Here is a 17,365-nt window from a genome sequence, read left to right as displayed (position 1 = left end):
ATAAACAAATTGAATAAGCGAAGTCTTTTCAGGAGGGGCCTGCAGTTTATGTATCCTCAGTGGATGGAAATGCCTTCTTGATTCAAATCTCTGCAAACTAGGATTTAGGATTCGGCTCCAGCCTTGGTATTGCAAACCATCCGTGCCAAGTAAAGTGCTCACAAGTCATTGTGTGGGTCTCTGAGCAGAGTTCGGAAGTGCTCACATTCACATCTGTGAGAACTCCCTTCTCATTTCGGGGTCTGAATATCCAAGTTACCAAAGGAACCAATGTATTTGGTGTTCATCTCGTTTACACATCTCATCATAGCTGTGCTGTTGTGGGGTTCTTCAGATGCTGAATGTTTTCCTGATTTATCACTGGTTAAGTTCCTCCTTCAGCAAGCAGGTAGAACTGGCTTGCTTTCAGTAGAAAACTATCAACTGCGCAACTTTTCATAAAGCTCATGCAAGCACTGCATACATCTTCATTTTATGACAAGATCAGCTTACTTCAGTTGAACCATATATCAGGGATTGATGGAAGAGCCCTTAGCTCTGTTTTTGATGTATTCTTCATCGGATAGCTTGGATAGCTTTGAAGATTTTTGTTATTTGCTCACTGTAAAATGCAACGTTCAAGGTAGTAGTGGGCAATTCTAAAGGGACATGACAATTTGGCTCTGTAAATTTCATTATTGTTAAAAAAATATATTTTTCAAGAACTAATTAATAGTCATTGTGTTTACACAATGCTTTTCACTTCAAGTATTTTTAAGACAGTCTACAAAAGCCACTTCATTGTCATAGCAGCCTGAAGCATGTTTTTAAAATGAGGAAACTGAGACATACAGATTTTGTAATTTGCACAGGGTCTCAGAGGACTTCAGTGATAGTTCAGAAAAATTGTAGGCCTCCTGACCTTTCATTCCACATTCAGTCTTATCTTTCACACATAATGATTTTTCAGAATACTAATTTCAGTCTTATTTTGTCTTTACTAAACCCCAGATATTTCTCTCTTCAACAAGTAGTGAGATATAGTGGTGAATGCCAAACAGATTGAAGCTACACGTTCACCGTAACTTCAGCATGGACACCAAGGTCACAACTCTGATACAACTTCCACACAGCCCATTATGGGAATTCTCCGTGCTTGCTTTTTGAGCCAGGGTCCTGCAGACTCCTGGATGTGCTTCAGTTTGTGCAGTGACTCATTCTGCAGATTTTGGTGAGACAGCTTCATCGCTCAGGAAGTTCAGCACGTGGGCTCTCGGTTGCGTTTTATATTGTACTTGAAATCATGACAATCAAAACCAATAAACATTTTTCCAGAACTCTTGGTAATGATTCTGGGAATCTTTAGAGATTTTCAGCTAAAGCAAGCATTGGCCCAGGCTGGAAGTCTTTCCAGAGACTGTAACACCAGGTAGCAAGCACTGACAAGGTGATCTCACAAGACGACCTCCCACTGCCTAGTGAAAGATTTCAGAGGCCATTCATTTTGTATGTCTCAGCTTCTGGTTGTGCCCAGTTCACAGCCTGATTTTCAGAGCTGCTGAAATGCTCATAGTAACAGTCCCTGGGAGCCTTCTGAGATCGCTTTCTAATTACACACAAAAAGAGAGTGAATTCTGAGTTATTTCCTTTGAAAAAGCAGCTCGTTATTCATGAAATAAGGAAACAGAACAAGTTTTTTTTTTAAAAGGAAAGAACTAAATATTAAAAAAATGCCAAGGTTAGCAGAGTATAGCATTAGGAAATAGCAGAGAGATTTCTCCCTGAACTTGTGACTTAGCTTTTGAGAAAAATAGCTTTTCTGAAGAAGCCCAGTTTGGCATTCCACAGCAGCAAGAGAGAACATTACTGTTCCTGCTCTGTAATGGTATCTCTTTATATAGCTTTCCATAGACATTAAACATCTTACAATGTAATGTGGATTAGAGGGAAGCAGTAGATTTAGGATGTTTTGACCTTAATAAAGATTTTTGCAGTGTCTCTCGTTATGTTCTTACAACGAACTTTGGGAAATATGACATACCTGAAACAACTACTAGACAAACGCGTGACTGTTTCAAAAACAGGATTCAGGAAGATTTTTAAAACTGGAAAGATGTAGCTAGTAGGGTTTTGTAACAGTCTTATCTTCATTCCTTTGCTATTCAGTAGTTCTGTTAGGGATGTGACTGCCAGAATACAGTGTGTGTTTGCTGAGTTTACAGATAGTACCACCCTAGAATATGCTGCAGATGTGCTACAGAGGGATAGGATCAAAATAACCTTCACAAGCTAAGAGAAGGGGTCAGTCAGGGAGAGGAGAATGCTGTCATTCCTTAAAGAGCTAAGTTGTTCTGTACGTAAATTAAATACAAGGATGGTAAATCACTGGTTAAGCAATAGTTCTGCAGGAAAAAATCCTGGGAATATCATGGGTCACAGGCTGATTTGGGTTAACACGTCGTGTTGTAGAGTGACAGACGTGATTTTGGTGCATATGAAGAGGTACGTGGGCTGAAAGAGCTACAGCTCTGCTGTTGAAGAGAGAGGCACTCTCCAGTGTAAGCTGAAATACCATATCAGTAAAATTCAAGAGAGATATGAGCCACTGAACGTATCCAGAGGAAACCAAGCAAGAATGATAGCGGACCTAGAGAACAGTACCTGAAAGGAGAGATTGTTGGAAGTATAAGTTATCTATCTTCATAGATATTTGCCCTAAGATGAATTGCATTAACTGTATTTACAATTAGAGGAGCTCAGGACAACACGCTTATATGTGAATGCGGAAAATACGTATGCTTATCAGTTTCCTGTGGCAGTAAGGTTCACAGTTAATTGCATATGACATTAAAAAAGAGCTTCCTTTTATTGTTTTGCATTTTAATGTATTATGCTGTAAGAGAGGGAAAAACAGTGTATCATGAAGTATCATGAACATGATGGCAACAACACATCTTTAATTGTACTTCTTTGGCTGTTTTCACCACCATTCTCAGTTTTGAGGTGTCCCACAGAGGTTGTGACTGTCAGCATACACAGTTCTTCAGGTGTGGTCATGTTATGTGATTTATATAGTGGCATTGAAGAATTCTGTATCATCCCCCTCCTATTATTTATGAAATATAATAATATGACTTTATTGGAATGTTGAGTAAATGTGCACAGTGAACAACAGTCATCTTAGGGGTCTTTGGGTTACTGAGTCCATTCCTTGCATTAATTTAGAAGCTTGTAAGGGAAAACAATATTTTGGGTTTTTTCTGCATGTATGTTGCTTACCATTTCTTCAATTTGAATTTCACTTGCTAGCATGTTGATTTTTTTCTCTCTTCTCTTCAGGTCTCTCACATTTCTCACTGCCTGGTCATCACAAACTGACTAGCGTTGTGTCCTGTGCACACACTATCAATAAACTACTTATCCATTGACCAGATCATTAAGACATAAGTTACCCATGATCTTAATACAAAGCTGGACTAGAATCTTAGGCCAGGATTCATCCCACCTCAGTTTAGGCACTTAATTCAACTTAAGGTCTAAAGGCCTTATCACTGAAAAGAGAGTCATCTTGAGAGGTAATTTAACCCACCCCAGAAATGATCAAATCACAAGGTCTATTTAAAGATTATTTACAGATTTTAGTAATAATCACTACTTCTTTTGTATTTGTGATGCATCCAGACCTTATTCCTTGCTGTGATGAAAACCAGGTAATCTAATCTAATCCTAATCTTTTTTCTTTGCTTCCAGACTATTTCTTAACATGTTACAACCTTTCATTTTACAGCTGTTTAGTTTCAACCAAAATTTATTGTGTGAAATGTAACAGAGAGCTTTTAAAAGACCAATAATTTTTGTCATCTGGTTGTGTTTTTTGAAATGTTCAAGAAATTATAGATCAGTAAAATGCTATTTTCCTTTGTAAAATCAGTAGCAATTAGACACTATTTTTAACTCCCCAAACAACTGGACAGGGTGATTCTTACGTAGCAGGACTGTTATCAGCTCAGTAATTCTCTATTTAAGGTTCTTCAAAGCTCTTAAATGTACCTTCAAGACCTGATATATTCTGAATTCTCCACTGTTGCTACTTCTTAATACCTCACTACTCAAAGAGAAATCATTGTTATTGCCAGAAAAAGATTACAGAGAGCAGAAACCCCCTGAATGTTTTGAACAAGAAAGGTGTGTGCAAAAAAAAAAGAAAATAATTTAGCTTCCAAACAGTGTAATTATCTTCTTTAGCTACCCCCTTAGCCTGTGCAAATTCTTCTGTAGGCCTCTTGTTTCTGATATACCTAAGGAATATTTTATTGTTTATTTTTAAATCTTTTAATGTTTGTTCTTGGAAACCTACTTTTGCTCTTTGCAATTTCCTCTTACTTAACGCCTGCTGAAGTTTAAGTTCCTGTTTATTGGCTTCCCTAGGATCATGTTTCCAAAATTTGAAGGATTTCTGTTTGGTTGAAATAGACTCTTGAACCTTGCCATTCATCCGGTTTAGCTTAATCCTGCCTTCCTGGTTCCCTTTCTTGCACAGCACACAGGCCTTCAGAGACGGTTCCTATTAAAGTATTGTCCTTATTACCTTTGCTGTCTTACAGTTTTACTTTTAGGTTCTTTATGACTAATCTAAGTTTACTAAGTGTGTGAATTCTACTTCATTTCTTATTTTTTACTGCAAAAAACACACGAGCAACTCAGAAATATGAGCAGAACCCACCAAGAACAAGAGGTAGGACAAAGAAACCAGTAAGATGGAAGAAGGGGAGCAGGGGAGTATTTACTGTTCCCACTTTTGCTGTATGACTGAACTGAAGGTGGAGAGCTGCCTGCAGAATCCCAGTAGAGTGGAATGAACTGGTATGTGTCAGGTTCTGCACTGATGGCCACCTCTGTTTTCATCCCTGCCCACCATCCGCTGCTGATGCTGCAAGGTAATGGCAAAAGTTCTGACTGCAGGTAGGCTATCCACCATGTGCTACTAACAAGAACCTTATTCTGGACTGGAAAGTAAAAGGCCTGGCATGCTGAAATCCTCATATAATGTGTTGGGTATGAGTTCTATTGCCATAGATACCCTGCCAAATCCAGGCCCTTGTACTTAGTGCTTTGTGAAATCTTCTAAATCCATAGTAAGCCACATCCATCACCTGAAGGACCAGCATCTAGGGTAGCAAGGGCAGGTCTCCATGTTCTGCCTTTCCTTCTGACATAGAGCAGTGCTTTTGACAGACAGATAGCTTCATTTATAGGTAGGAGTTTTGAGCATTGAAGTTGTATTTGTCACATTAGAAACAGGAATTAATATGAAATTAATGAAATGCCTATGGAATTCCTCATTGTCTTTCATACCTCTCATTTAAGGTTTTCCTAGATGATTTTTGAAGGTGCATTCTAAGATGTGTGTCCTTCTAAAAACAAGTGTATAATGCATCAGTGTTTGGAGCTGGATTGCGAAAAAGACAAATGTCAGGGCATGAACTTAACAGTGCTGTAGATGGACAGACTTTTGCCAGCTGTACCGCAGGATTAGATGACCGGGTTGCTAGACACAAAACTGCATGGAGGCCCCTTTGCCCAATAGAATAGGATGGGACCAGCAAATTTACTGGGCAAATTTACTGTCTATATGATGTCACATCTGCAACTCTCTCATCTTGTCTAGGAAAGGAAGAACTTGCACTAGCTGTGTTCAACATTTACTTAAAAAAAGTCAGAGCTCTGCAGGCATATAACTGAATTGCATCTTCTTTGGATGGCTCAGAAGTAGATACTACTTTCTATGATTTTTTTTTTTTTCACTTGAGAGCACTGGCTTTATCTTTCAACATTTGATCTCTGGAGCCATCACTCATCTCTCTGGTGGCTTTCTGTTTCCTTAGAGCACTGCTGGAATTCAGCCAACTACATGTTTTGGTCACCACCAAAGACCTATGTGATTGCCATTTCCTCCCCTATCACACATTGTGAGAATATATTACTCCTGTCTCAGAACAGTATCAAATCCAACAGTCGTTAACTATTTGTGCACGAAACTTCATTGGTTCAAATTTTAAAAATTGTCAGAGTCTTCCTATTTTCTCCTGTTTTTCAGGAGAGGATTTAGTATTTCAGAATACTTTTAGTCGTTCTAGGACCTGGAAATTGAAATGCTTTAAGGTCATTTAGCCATTCAGGGTCTTCCATTGGTTTTGCAAACTGGTGAGAAAGGAGAAGAATATTGCCCTTCAATCCCACGTATAGGTTATGAATGTCTCTGTGATCCAACAAGCACAGAGTCTTCAGATTGTGAGGACAGGAGAGGCTTGGCCATCTTATTAGCACAGTAAGCTGACTGAGCAGAAAAAAAGGGTAAAAAAAGTGCTAATTCTTTGGATAGTGATATCTGCACATTTCTTCAGTACAGCACTGATGTCAGAAATGGATAGCCGCTATTAAAACTGCGTAAGTCTGAACACCCTTTGGAGGACCTCTCACTTTCTGCAGACATAATGCAACATTGATGGTCATGTAGCAACTCTTGATTCTGCAGTTGAATACATGATGTTTATTCCAGGAGCAAAAATCATAATCTAACAGGTATGTGCTTGTTCAAAGCCAGATTTTGGACTGTGTGCTGAAATTTCTTGCCCAGCTTCTGTAGGTTCTGTTGTAACAGAAGCCAGGCTAGGTGGACACAGTGTGATCCTTCTGTGTCAAAATGTTTAAATTTATGAATATTTAGGCATCCAGGCAAACTGACCCACTTTTCAGAAGTGCTTAGTTCCTACTGCTGTGTAGCGTACGTGGGACCTGCCAGAATTCAACACCTGCTTTTAATTAGGTGTCCAAACATTAGACTCAATTATTTATGTCTCTGAGACAGTATCTCACAGACCAACTCACAATAAATTGCACTGAGCCATTTTCAATACTTTACATTCCAGAAAGGTAAGGCTTAGACATTTGGTGTCCAGTCCTGTCTGGGTAAGTACCATCAATATTATTCAGGAATGCAGTTTTCAATGATACTTGTATTTGCCATTATTTTTATTATTTGTTATGTTGAATATTTGAATGACTTGCATATTGAAATGTCAATAATTTAATGGTCTGTTGATTAATAATGCCTTTTAATGAATGCTTTGTATTTAAAAGCCCGCTCTTGCAAACACTTCATGGGCGAGTTACCATGCTTACCTTTACCTTTCTAAAAGTATGTAGTGAAAGGTAGTCATCAAAGTTCCTTCACTAGCCAGTAGAGAGAGAGTCATCACCACGGGCTGATTCAGAAGTCTGTAAGATGATGGATAGAGTTATGTTCCAAAGGTGTCTTTCCATTAATTATGGAATTAATTAATGCGGGTTGACTTAATTTAGTCTATATGCCTTTTTCATGATTCGGTTAGTTGAGATAAATTCTGCCATTTCTGTCAGTGGGATTATTTTCAGTGGGACTGTCAAGACGATGACTGCTCTACATGCCTTACCTTTTTGCAGGGTTGGGCCCGTATTATTTTTTGTAAAACACTTGCTGTGTAATTACATTATTGAATGCTTCTTTTTCTGCAGCCAACATCTTGTATATGGCAAGCCAAGAAATGATGAAGGTTGTGGAGAGAGACAGTACAACCATAAAGCAAAATTTAAAGAAGGTAACTATTTAATCCTCAGAGTTTTCATGGGAAGCCTACATGCATGAGGAAATGTTACATCCAGTTATATCTGTGCAAAACCAGAATTTCAGCAGGCTTGATTCTGCTTTTACGTTAGTGTCATTCTATTGACTTTGGAGAAGCCATTAAAGGGGTCACTGATCATTAAAGTGTCGTTGATCCACACCTTTGTAGATGTAGCATTCACCACTATCAGGTGTAGTATCCCATCTGGTATGTTTTCCTTGGTGGAGGAGAAACAGTCTATGTTCTGGGTAAGCCTGAGATGTTGTTCCCACTGAGGCCAGTAGTTACATGGGTTCTGATCAGACAGGCAGATTGCCAGCCAGGACATGGGTGCAGGCTGATTGACCAAATCCTCTGGCTTTGCTGCTGGACACTTCAAGCAGAACATGTACCATCTGTGTTATGTGGTGCCAGTTAATATCATGGGATTCTGCAAGCTTGATTTTTCCATGGCATCAAAACATAGTAGAGAGGAGTCAGCAAAATTATTATGGGTCCACAGTTTCAGCCATTTGACTGTAGTATAAGAGGAAGATGCAGAAAATGCATTCCTCAGAGACTGGAGCTACTGCTATACAAGTAAATGAAGTAGTTTCAGGGACCTTTCTCCTGCACTGAAATTTTTTGTCTGTACGGATTTATTGTTGAGAGATCCTGGTACAGTTTTGGTCTGGACCAACAGCATTCTTCTAGCCAGTTCCCAGGCACAGTTCAGGGGTTGGCACGGGCCAGAAACTGTTCCTAATTGAAGTTTTGATGTGGTCACCCTGTTTTGGAGGCTGAGAGAATTTAATAGTGTGGCCATGGTCAGACAATTCCAGATGGCTTATGAGCCAGAAAACTGTCACATTTAATAAACTAATATTGGTGTAACCTCTGTGTGAGTAGATAATCAGTGTAACACATTATTCTACTGTGTCCTCTTCCTTCCCTCCATTTTTTTGTATCATCCCTGTCTTTTTGCTGGAAGAATGATTCCAGCACTTTGCACTGGCAGAGATTTTCCTTGGAGAATGGAATTTTCTAGGACAGAGGTCCTAGATCTCTGTAAGATTACTTAGTGCCTTGTAAATAGATATGGTGCAAAGTTCACTTCATAAATCAGTCTTTCTTTTTTTGGCTGAAAATTGATTTATTTTTTACTTACGCCATTTGCCTTCTCTGCACTTTGAAAGGTATGTTCAGATGTTTCAGTTCTAGTTTTTTTAAAGGACTTGAAATAGCACACATGAACAAGGAACACTACACTGCACTAGGCATGCCTGGTTTTTCACATTTTTATTGCAGAGCATTCATTCAAAGTTCTCCTGCACTTTGGGGGGAATCTCAGTGAAGAAACTGAAGGGCTGATCCTGCAGACTGCAAATATTCTCATTGTCTTAAAGAAAACTTCCCATGGGTTGATCCAAAGCCCAATGAATTCAAGGGAAACGGTTGATTTTACTGACTGAATCACCTCTCCGAGTGTCAGGGAGGTGCAGGGTCTGCCTGTTCCCTGAGGGAAAGGGAGCCGTGAGCCGAGGGTGACCCCAGCACAGGCAATGCCCTCACCAAGTGGGGTCCAGTCCCACAACACCCAAGCAGGGCAAGGTAACATGCTCCATCGACTGTCCCAGACAAGGCAAAGCAATGAACGAGGCCCAGCATCTCTCCAGAGAATCCAGTCAGGAGCAAAAGGAGACAGGGCCAGAGACAGGACTAGAGACAAGACTACAGCATGGGTCCAAAGTCCATCCAGGAGACATGGCCAAAGACATGGTGGAAAGCAAGCTGCAAGGCAGGATCCAGGTGACACACTATGTACAGTCTAGGTCCAGTGTCAATCTAGGACACAGGGACAGGGACAAGGCTGGAGACAGATACTCCTCCAATGGAGCTTGAGAGGCAGAGACTAAAGGCAAAGGACAGAGATGGAGACCCTGGAGTCATGGGCAGGGAGTGTGGGTCGGGGTCCCAGGCGGGGCTGGTAAGGCCTGTTAGTGCCCTGAAACTGAGGGTGAGACTCTGCAGGTTACCATGCTAGTCAGGGTACAAAAGTGAAGAGTTTGCAGGATCAGGACTTCAGGTGCTTTTGGAAATTTTAATCACAAGCACACACACTTGAAGTTAAGCATGAAAGCTTCGTTGGATGAGGATGATAGCGGTGACAACCAGCTGCAGCTCCAGTGACTTCAGGTGGTCTACTCAGATGCTTCACATTACAAAAATACTTATTTCTTGTACTGAATGAAGGCCCATAGCCAACAGTAAGAGTTTGCAGGTGTCCTAGTCTGCTTCATCTGTGCTTTTGTTGACTCTGTCAATCTAAGCATGGCCTTGGCAGGCAGCTTTTTTTAAACCTGTGTTAACTTTCTTTTATTGATTCTTCTATGTCCTCATACTTTTAAAGTGGCAAACATACTCAAGAAAACAAAAAGCTGAAGCGAGCTTATAAGCAGATGGCAAACTGAAGAAAAAGCAGGTCTAAAAATGAAGCTAAATGCTTCTCTTTTTTCATCTTCTAGTAATTTCTGGGAATGTAAGAATGAAGGAAAAATTTTTGAGTTGGCATTATGTTAAATTTGAAGTGTATTGACAATAAAAATGGACTTAACTTATAAAGGTTGGAAGTTTATAAAAACAGGAACTATAGTCCAAGTTGCTATAGAACTGGCAAGCTGTCACTTCAAAAACTTTATACTGTTTAGTAGTCACTGTGATCATATGCTAAAAGCCAATCTTAACACCTGACTTTGCCAGCTGCTGTGGAATAGAAAAGTTATTTCTGGACCTTACTTGCATTCTGTGATCTGAAGAAGAAAGAAGAAGAGACACTAAATTATTCCAGTCTTTCCATGCCCAGGCTTAACTATAATTATTACTAAGTAGGGACCAGGAGAAATTTTATCTCCAGACCCCAGATTCTTAGTCTAACAATGCTAATTGCTCATATTTTTGAATGAATGCGTTTTGTGAATCCCATTCTTGAAAGAATGGGAGCTGGGATATTGTTTGGATAATTAAGTGAGATATTTCACTTATAATCTTCTAAAGACAGAAGTTTTGCACATTAAATAGCAGTGGAACTGTAAGAGGAGAATGGAGACCTGGCTTCTAACAAAACAATGCATGACAGAGCATTTAAAATACTGGCTCTAAAGCTATTCATCTGAATCAAGCAGTACATGAATGTAGGCTTCTTATTGCAATGACACAGAGAGTTGTAATGAATCACAAAATCCAAAGAAATAAGGTAGGGCACACAGATGTAAGATTTGCTCAGTTTTGATGGTTAATTGTCATTAGCTGGTTGTGTCTAAGCCAGCTGAGCTATGTTCTTTCACTGTAATAACACCAACTCCCTTTCCTAACAGAAACTGGAGGCAAAGATACTACTGTACTAGAGGAAGTTTATTGTAATTCTTGCACAAAAGGAAGTGGGTGTAATTCTGTATTCTTAAAAGATGGATCAGCATTGAGCATCATGGAGCTTTTACAAATAGAATAAAAATGTTAAAAGGAAAGGGAAAATGGTTATGTTGGGCATTGAGTAGCGTGCCTGTGATGAACAATGATATTTCCATGTAGAGGCTCTCTACAGTACTTTACTTTTTAAGTCTGCATCATGTCATATTCATTGCTTTATTTTAAGACTTAGCCTTATTGACTCTTTGTAACCAAGAAGATATTGCATTAAAGGGTAAAACTAGGGTGCTTACAGAGGAAATTTTGCTTAAAAAAAGAATCATCCCTCTGATTTTTTATTTATCAAGATATGTTTTGTTCATTACTTTGTGTGTAATACACAGTAGTCCTATTTTTACATGTAGAATCTGCTCCAAAGCCCATCAATAGAAGAGCTCCCACAGACTTCAGGAAGTCTTGAATCAGTTTGGCAGTGAACTTTCTGTAGTGGTTCATAATTTCTTAAGACCATAAATCATCTCCTCCAGCAACTGAAAATCATAGTTCTTTTGGTTAGCTTGTTAAACTAAAAAAGGTTTATATGAGTTTAGTTTTGCCAGTGGTCTGGTGTAGCAGATAGATTGATTGTGTAAGGAAAAAGACAGGAAACATCTGAAGTAGAGATACAAAGATGAAAAAAAATCTGTTGTCTGAGAAGAATAATTTTTAATCAAATGGGAAAAAGTATAAACTGGAAGTTCATGGACACATGAACCTATTTTCACTCAGACTGAGGAAGTCTGTGTTGTGGGTGGCTTATAACCACCCACATATAGATGGTTAGGGGGGGAAGAAATTCAGTTTTGAAAAAATTAAATGAATGAAGTATATGTTTACCACTTCCTGCTTATTTCAATGGTGTATTTAGAATTTAAAGTAATACAAGTTTGTATCACACCAATAATACCACAGAAAATGTGTTCTCCAAGAGTATCAACTAAACAGTGATATGCAGAGATTTCAAGTAAAAATTGCAAAAAATAAGTATTTCCTTTCCACAGAAAAGTGCTAGGATTTTCTTTTGAAAAATTGTCTTTGCTGAAAACTTTTAAATTGAGCAACCAGGAACTATTTTGATGCCTGAAGCAGCTGTTTTGATGTTGCCCAGTGTTTTTTCTTTGAGTCTCTGTAGACATCCACAGGGGTTTAGTAATTATTCCCAATGAGAGGAGCATGATCTGAAGATAAGCGGTTAAAAGAATACTACAAATACTTTGCCTGCCCACAGCCTGAGTGAGTTGCTTGCCTACATTTGTGAAAAACCTTCCAAACACTCTTTCTGAATAGGTGCAAAGTGCTCTCTTGAGCCAGGAACACCTCTTTTTTGGCTGGTCTCGCATCCTTTTTGGCCTGGGCTCCCTGGAGGTGCAGAGTTGAAGTTAGGGAAGTTGCACATGTGCTTGGGGATATTGGTGCCTGTGTCATTTAACCACAAAAACAACTTTCTCTTTGAAGCACCCAGAATGCCTAATCAGGGATCAGCAGTTTCTCTCCTTGGTGGAAAAGGATCCCAGTGAGCATTCAAAAAGTTCAATGGACCACAATATACTTATCTGTGATATTTCACTTTTTCTGTAACTGAGCTCCTGTTACAGTCATTCATGCTGTGTGGTATTCTAGTAAAGAAGCGATGACATGAACTTCCAGGATTTTTGGGATGGGTATAAGGTGTGTGCTACACACAGTGAGCAAAGACAGCAATATTTCCCCAGCCTTCTGAAGAATACTTAAGAAGTTACCGTCCAACCCTTACTACCCCTTAATCACTTACCTTCCCTCCCTCTGCCACAGAGCTCATTGTACGGCAGTGAACAAAATTGCAATTTATGTCCAGATGCTGATCCTGCTGTTGCAAGAAAGATCTGACTGATTCACCTTAGATAAAGTCCCACTGAATGTAGACAGTGTCAGGCTGATATTCAGAGGGAAATACTGTTTGCAGTAAATATGGTTGGAAGAATCTGGCCCAGTAATAGTGTTGCTTAAATAGTGGTTTCAGGTCTGTTTGTTTTTATTTTGGTATTTATACAGACTTGACTTCTGAAATATTCATGTTCCTGACACTTCTAAATATATACCTTCAAATGCTTTTAAGTCTTTAAAAGTAACATAGATAGTATAAATAAGTTAATCACCCTGGTTTGTTGGTGCATCCTTTTTAAAAGCACATTTTGCTTTGCATTGAATTTGACCCGTTGTTATCTGTGAGAAAGTGGAAATAGAAGCGGCCTCGCTTGATCTCTTGGGTCTACATGCAGAGCTGCTGGTAGCATTGCTAACAAACTGGAGCAAAGTTAGGAGAAGCCCTTTCCCCTTCCTCGATTTACCAGATTTCCAGTTAACACTGACCAAGGCATGAAAACAGGGAGCCTGCTCCCTGCCCATTTGGTAGAACACCGTGCCTGACACCAGGGAAAGGGGTAACGCATCTTGAATCATGTGCAAAGTAGCCACTCCGCCTGGCTGTGTCTCAGGTTTTGCATCTTAATTTCTCTGAACTTAAAATGTTTCTTCACTCCCTTTCCAGACAGGGAAGCTGGTTTTGTTTATTATTTGTGCTGGTTTAACAAAACTGGCCACGTTCCTTATATTAAATAAAATCATCACAAGTACTTGAACTACCCATTACACCTTTACTACAACCCCTACGGGTTCGTATTTAGAAATAGCATTGTGTACCCCAGATTGTCAACTGCCTCCTCTCAGAACAGTCCGGCAGAAAAAGTTTGGCTTCACACTGCCCTTGGAAAGTTGAGAAATCCCAATTCTGGTAAAACAAGCTGAGAAGCAAGTTCCAAAGATCTTGCCATCAAACTGGCTGATCTCAACCACAGCAGGATCACAAGGAGAGAGAGATGGTGTCTTGGAGAATCAGATCCCAAAGCATTTAGGGCTTCCTAGGGCAACACCACCTCTTTGAATTCTTCCCGGAAAGCGGTTAGTAAAGCCAAAGTGCAACTGAAGCAAGTCCAAAAAAGAAAGTATGTCCCAAACCAGCCTGTTCCCATGTCGTTTATACTATTCTTTTGGCAGGATAAGGTGGAGATGCTTTCATAATTCCAGAGATGCTAAGTCATTTTCTATAAACCTTGATTGGAACTAAAATTAATTCTGGGCTAATGCCTTTTAAACTAGTTTTCATCCAAAAGCAAATGAAACTATTCACTGCTTACTGTTGAGAGATGTCACCCAGAGAGAAACTGCTGTCTCATCCAGTGAATGTGTGTGGGAGTAATACCGATAAAAAGTTAATGTGTCAGAGACAAGGATTTCAGCAAGGACACTGGCACAGTCTTGCTTGCCATTGCACATGTGCTGCTAGTTTATATCCACAGAGATCAGTCCTTCGCTCTTTGCCATCAGCTGGAGTGGTGCCTGCTGATGTAATAAGATCCTAAAGTTGTTATAACATGTAGCAAATTCCAGAGAGATAGAGGAAACTCAATTAATATTTTTTAACTTTTTGGATTTGTTTTTCAGTGTTGACCTATGACAGCCACAGAAGAAGCATAAAAGAAATATCTCTGTAATTTATACTTCTGTGAACTGTCATACATACTAAAACAAGTGCCAATGGAGCCAACTGCAGGAAATCTTTATTATTTTCTTAGAAACTCTTTAAAATGTAAACATCCTGTTGATATGAATCTCAGATTCTTCTGATGTTTACTTAGCAGCTGCCATCGTTGTGCAGTGTCTGAGTACACATACCATATTACAGGGTACTAGGCTGACAGAGCCCTATTCTGCTTTGTGCTTTATTTTACAGAAGCTAAGGCTGAAAATACTTCTGAGCACTGGTAATGCTTAATGGTAAAACAGCTTACGAGGACGTTGCTGTTATTTTAGAACTATTTGAAACTTAGAAATTGCATAACTATTTCAAACACAGTATTGAAATGGCCAGCTAAGATAACACACATCCCCTTTACTCTGCCCTCATTGTCAGATCCTGACAGAGGACAAGTTTTAGTCACTCGTAACAAGCAGGGTATTGCATCAGGAATCATATAAAGTCTTTGTCATGTCCAGTGGTAGCTGCCATTTCCCTTCTGAGTCAGGAATACCTGGAAGTCTCAGCATTCAATATTGCAAGAGAATAAAAAATAATCTTCTCACCCTCATGGCAGAAAAGTTAAAAAATGCCAATATTGAAAAGTTTAAGCCCAGAAGAAAAATAGAAAGAACTTTCTATTTATTGTTTTGTAAATCTGTTTATTCTTAAGCTAGTCTCATTATTTTGGGGGCTTGAATCACCATTTTTGAATGTTTAGGTTGGCAGCAGTTTTCCATTGCTGGTACAGTGGTTGTGCTGACTCAGGATGTCTTTACAGCCATGCACAGTCCACAGGAAAATATGTACTTTACAGACCCATGCAAACCATATAGGGCACGCCGGTATTTCCTACCATTAATGAAGATCCCATGTGCCTCTGGTTACGCACGGTTTGTTAATTATTCCTGCCTGCATGCTGCAATAGCAAAGCTCCTGATGTTAAAATGAAGATTGGATTCTGGAAACTTTTGTTTAAATATGTCTAAAATGAATCTGTCTTAATATATTAGGAAAATAGGTAACATCCTAACATCTGTATATTTTGTGGCTCTGTGTGGCAGAGGCAAAGAGCACAGACATTTTGTCATTCAAAGGTAGGCCCTCAATGCCACAAATGAGAGTCAAGTATCTGTCAGGTTTCATAGGCCTTGTACCACCATCTGGATCACTGAAAATCCACACCTTAATTGCAATCCTGCTTTTAGATTTTATTGCATACTCCATTAATAGGGAAGTATTTTGAAAACAATTTGAATTCTGTTGGCAGTTTCTAATTAAGAAACAGGTATGTTAAAGTTTTAGATTTGCAGGCATATGCACATAGACACACAGAATGCACACACCAACATCTGCACACGAAATAAGCAGACAAAATAACTACAGCATCAAATAAAATTCCCCAAGTCTTCGTGTTATAAAACTGTTCTTAGTTAGTTGGTTATAATGTACCCAAACTTTAATTACATATATGACACAAGTGTCTGTCCTACCTTGACTATTTTTTTATTTCAGTCCAAAGGGTTCTACAATGTCTACAAATAAGGCTCAGAGGAAAATGCAGGTTTTCTCATGATAAAAATTCTTGGCTTGGAGAAGGAAGCTATTCATTCAAGTGCAGAGGAGATATGTGCTGAGCTAGTACAGAGGGAACTAGTGAGTGAGGGGTAAACAGAGAGGAGGAGGAGGAGGAGGCAGGAAGAACCAAAGGGTCCGTTTGTTTGGCCAAAGGTAGACTTCTGGTGCTATGTGAGGTGATGGATTTGAGCTGCTCAAGCAAGACTGGCATATGAGACACACGAGCTGCCTGTAGCAGCACTGGAGACCAAACAGTATATGCTAGCACATCAGTCTTGAGTTGCATGAGATCATTTAGGTTGGAGAAGACCCTTAAGGTCATTGAGTCCAACCATTAACCTAGCACTACCAGATATTTATTTATGGGCACCTGAATCATGCTTTATGAGTTTACTTGTAGGAACCTACAGGTTCAGTAGGAGGAATTAGAAGTCTAGATGACCCTATTAGAGTCAATAGAAATCTATTTAAGAAGTCAAGGTGGAATTTGTCCCTTAAACATGGACATCTGGTTTAATTTTGGGCACTGTGGAATATCCCCATCTGGCCTCCATCTGTTTTGCCAGAAAGTTGTGGGTCTCCTATAAAATCTGTCATACCTGCCGGTCTCATGCAGATGCCTCAGATATCTAGAACATCTCAAATGGCAATAGGTATCTACACTTAGGCGACTGAGTTCTTAGTGGAGCCTCAAGTGCAGCTTCACCCACCTTACAGTAGACACTGGCTGTTTCAGCTGAATAGCTTTCTAAGCACCGATGGCTTTATTGAGTATATCTTTCCTGACTGTGTGGTGGGAATTTGGATGCCTGGTACACATGTAAAAACCACAATACAGTTACCTGTATTTAGATGTTTTTATGCTGAACTGAACCCAACCCTGACACTAGGAGCAACTGATATTTTGAGAGATATCTGAAGAGTAGGGCTGGGAATAGAGGTTCTAGACTGATAAAAAAGTGGAGAATTTCTGGGGGAAAAAGCAACTTGGGTTGGAACTGAGACTCAGAATGGGATGCAGAAACCAGAAGACTAAAATTTGGATTTGGCAGGGCAAGAATGTGAGACTAGAATAAGAAGCAGAAATAGTTGAAACTGGAAATGACTAGGTAAGAATAGAGCTGAAACAATGAGCCAGAGGCTTGTA

The 17,365-nt window shown here is 39.5% G+C and overlaps 1 protein-coding gene across 2 annotated transcripts in view; it reads left to right on the top strand.

Moving 5' to 3' along the window:
• Window positions 1–17,365, top strand: part of LDAH (lipid droplet associated hydrolase) — a 123,436-nt gene that overhangs the window by 98,720 nt on the left and 7,351 nt on the right. For both annotated transcript variants that reach the window (XM_087776156.1, XM_087776157.1), the window contains one exon: window positions 7,534–7,616. In XM_087776156.1, the coding sequence (XP_087632282.1) occupies window positions 7,534–7,616 (83 nt within the window). The remainder of the gene's footprint in view (window positions 1–7,533; window positions 7,617–17,365) is intronic.

This window comes from Nipponia nippon, unplaced genomic scaffold (genome assembly GCF_047370975.1).
Source record: "Nipponia nippon isolate SJK-2023a ecotype South Korea unplaced genomic scaffold, ASM4737097v1 scaffold_4, whole genome shotgun sequence".
Taxonomy (NCBI): Eukaryota; Metazoa; Chordata; class Aves; order Pelecaniformes; family Threskiornithidae; genus Nipponia; species Nipponia nippon.
This window is presented reverse-complemented; position numbering and strand designations above follow the sequence as displayed.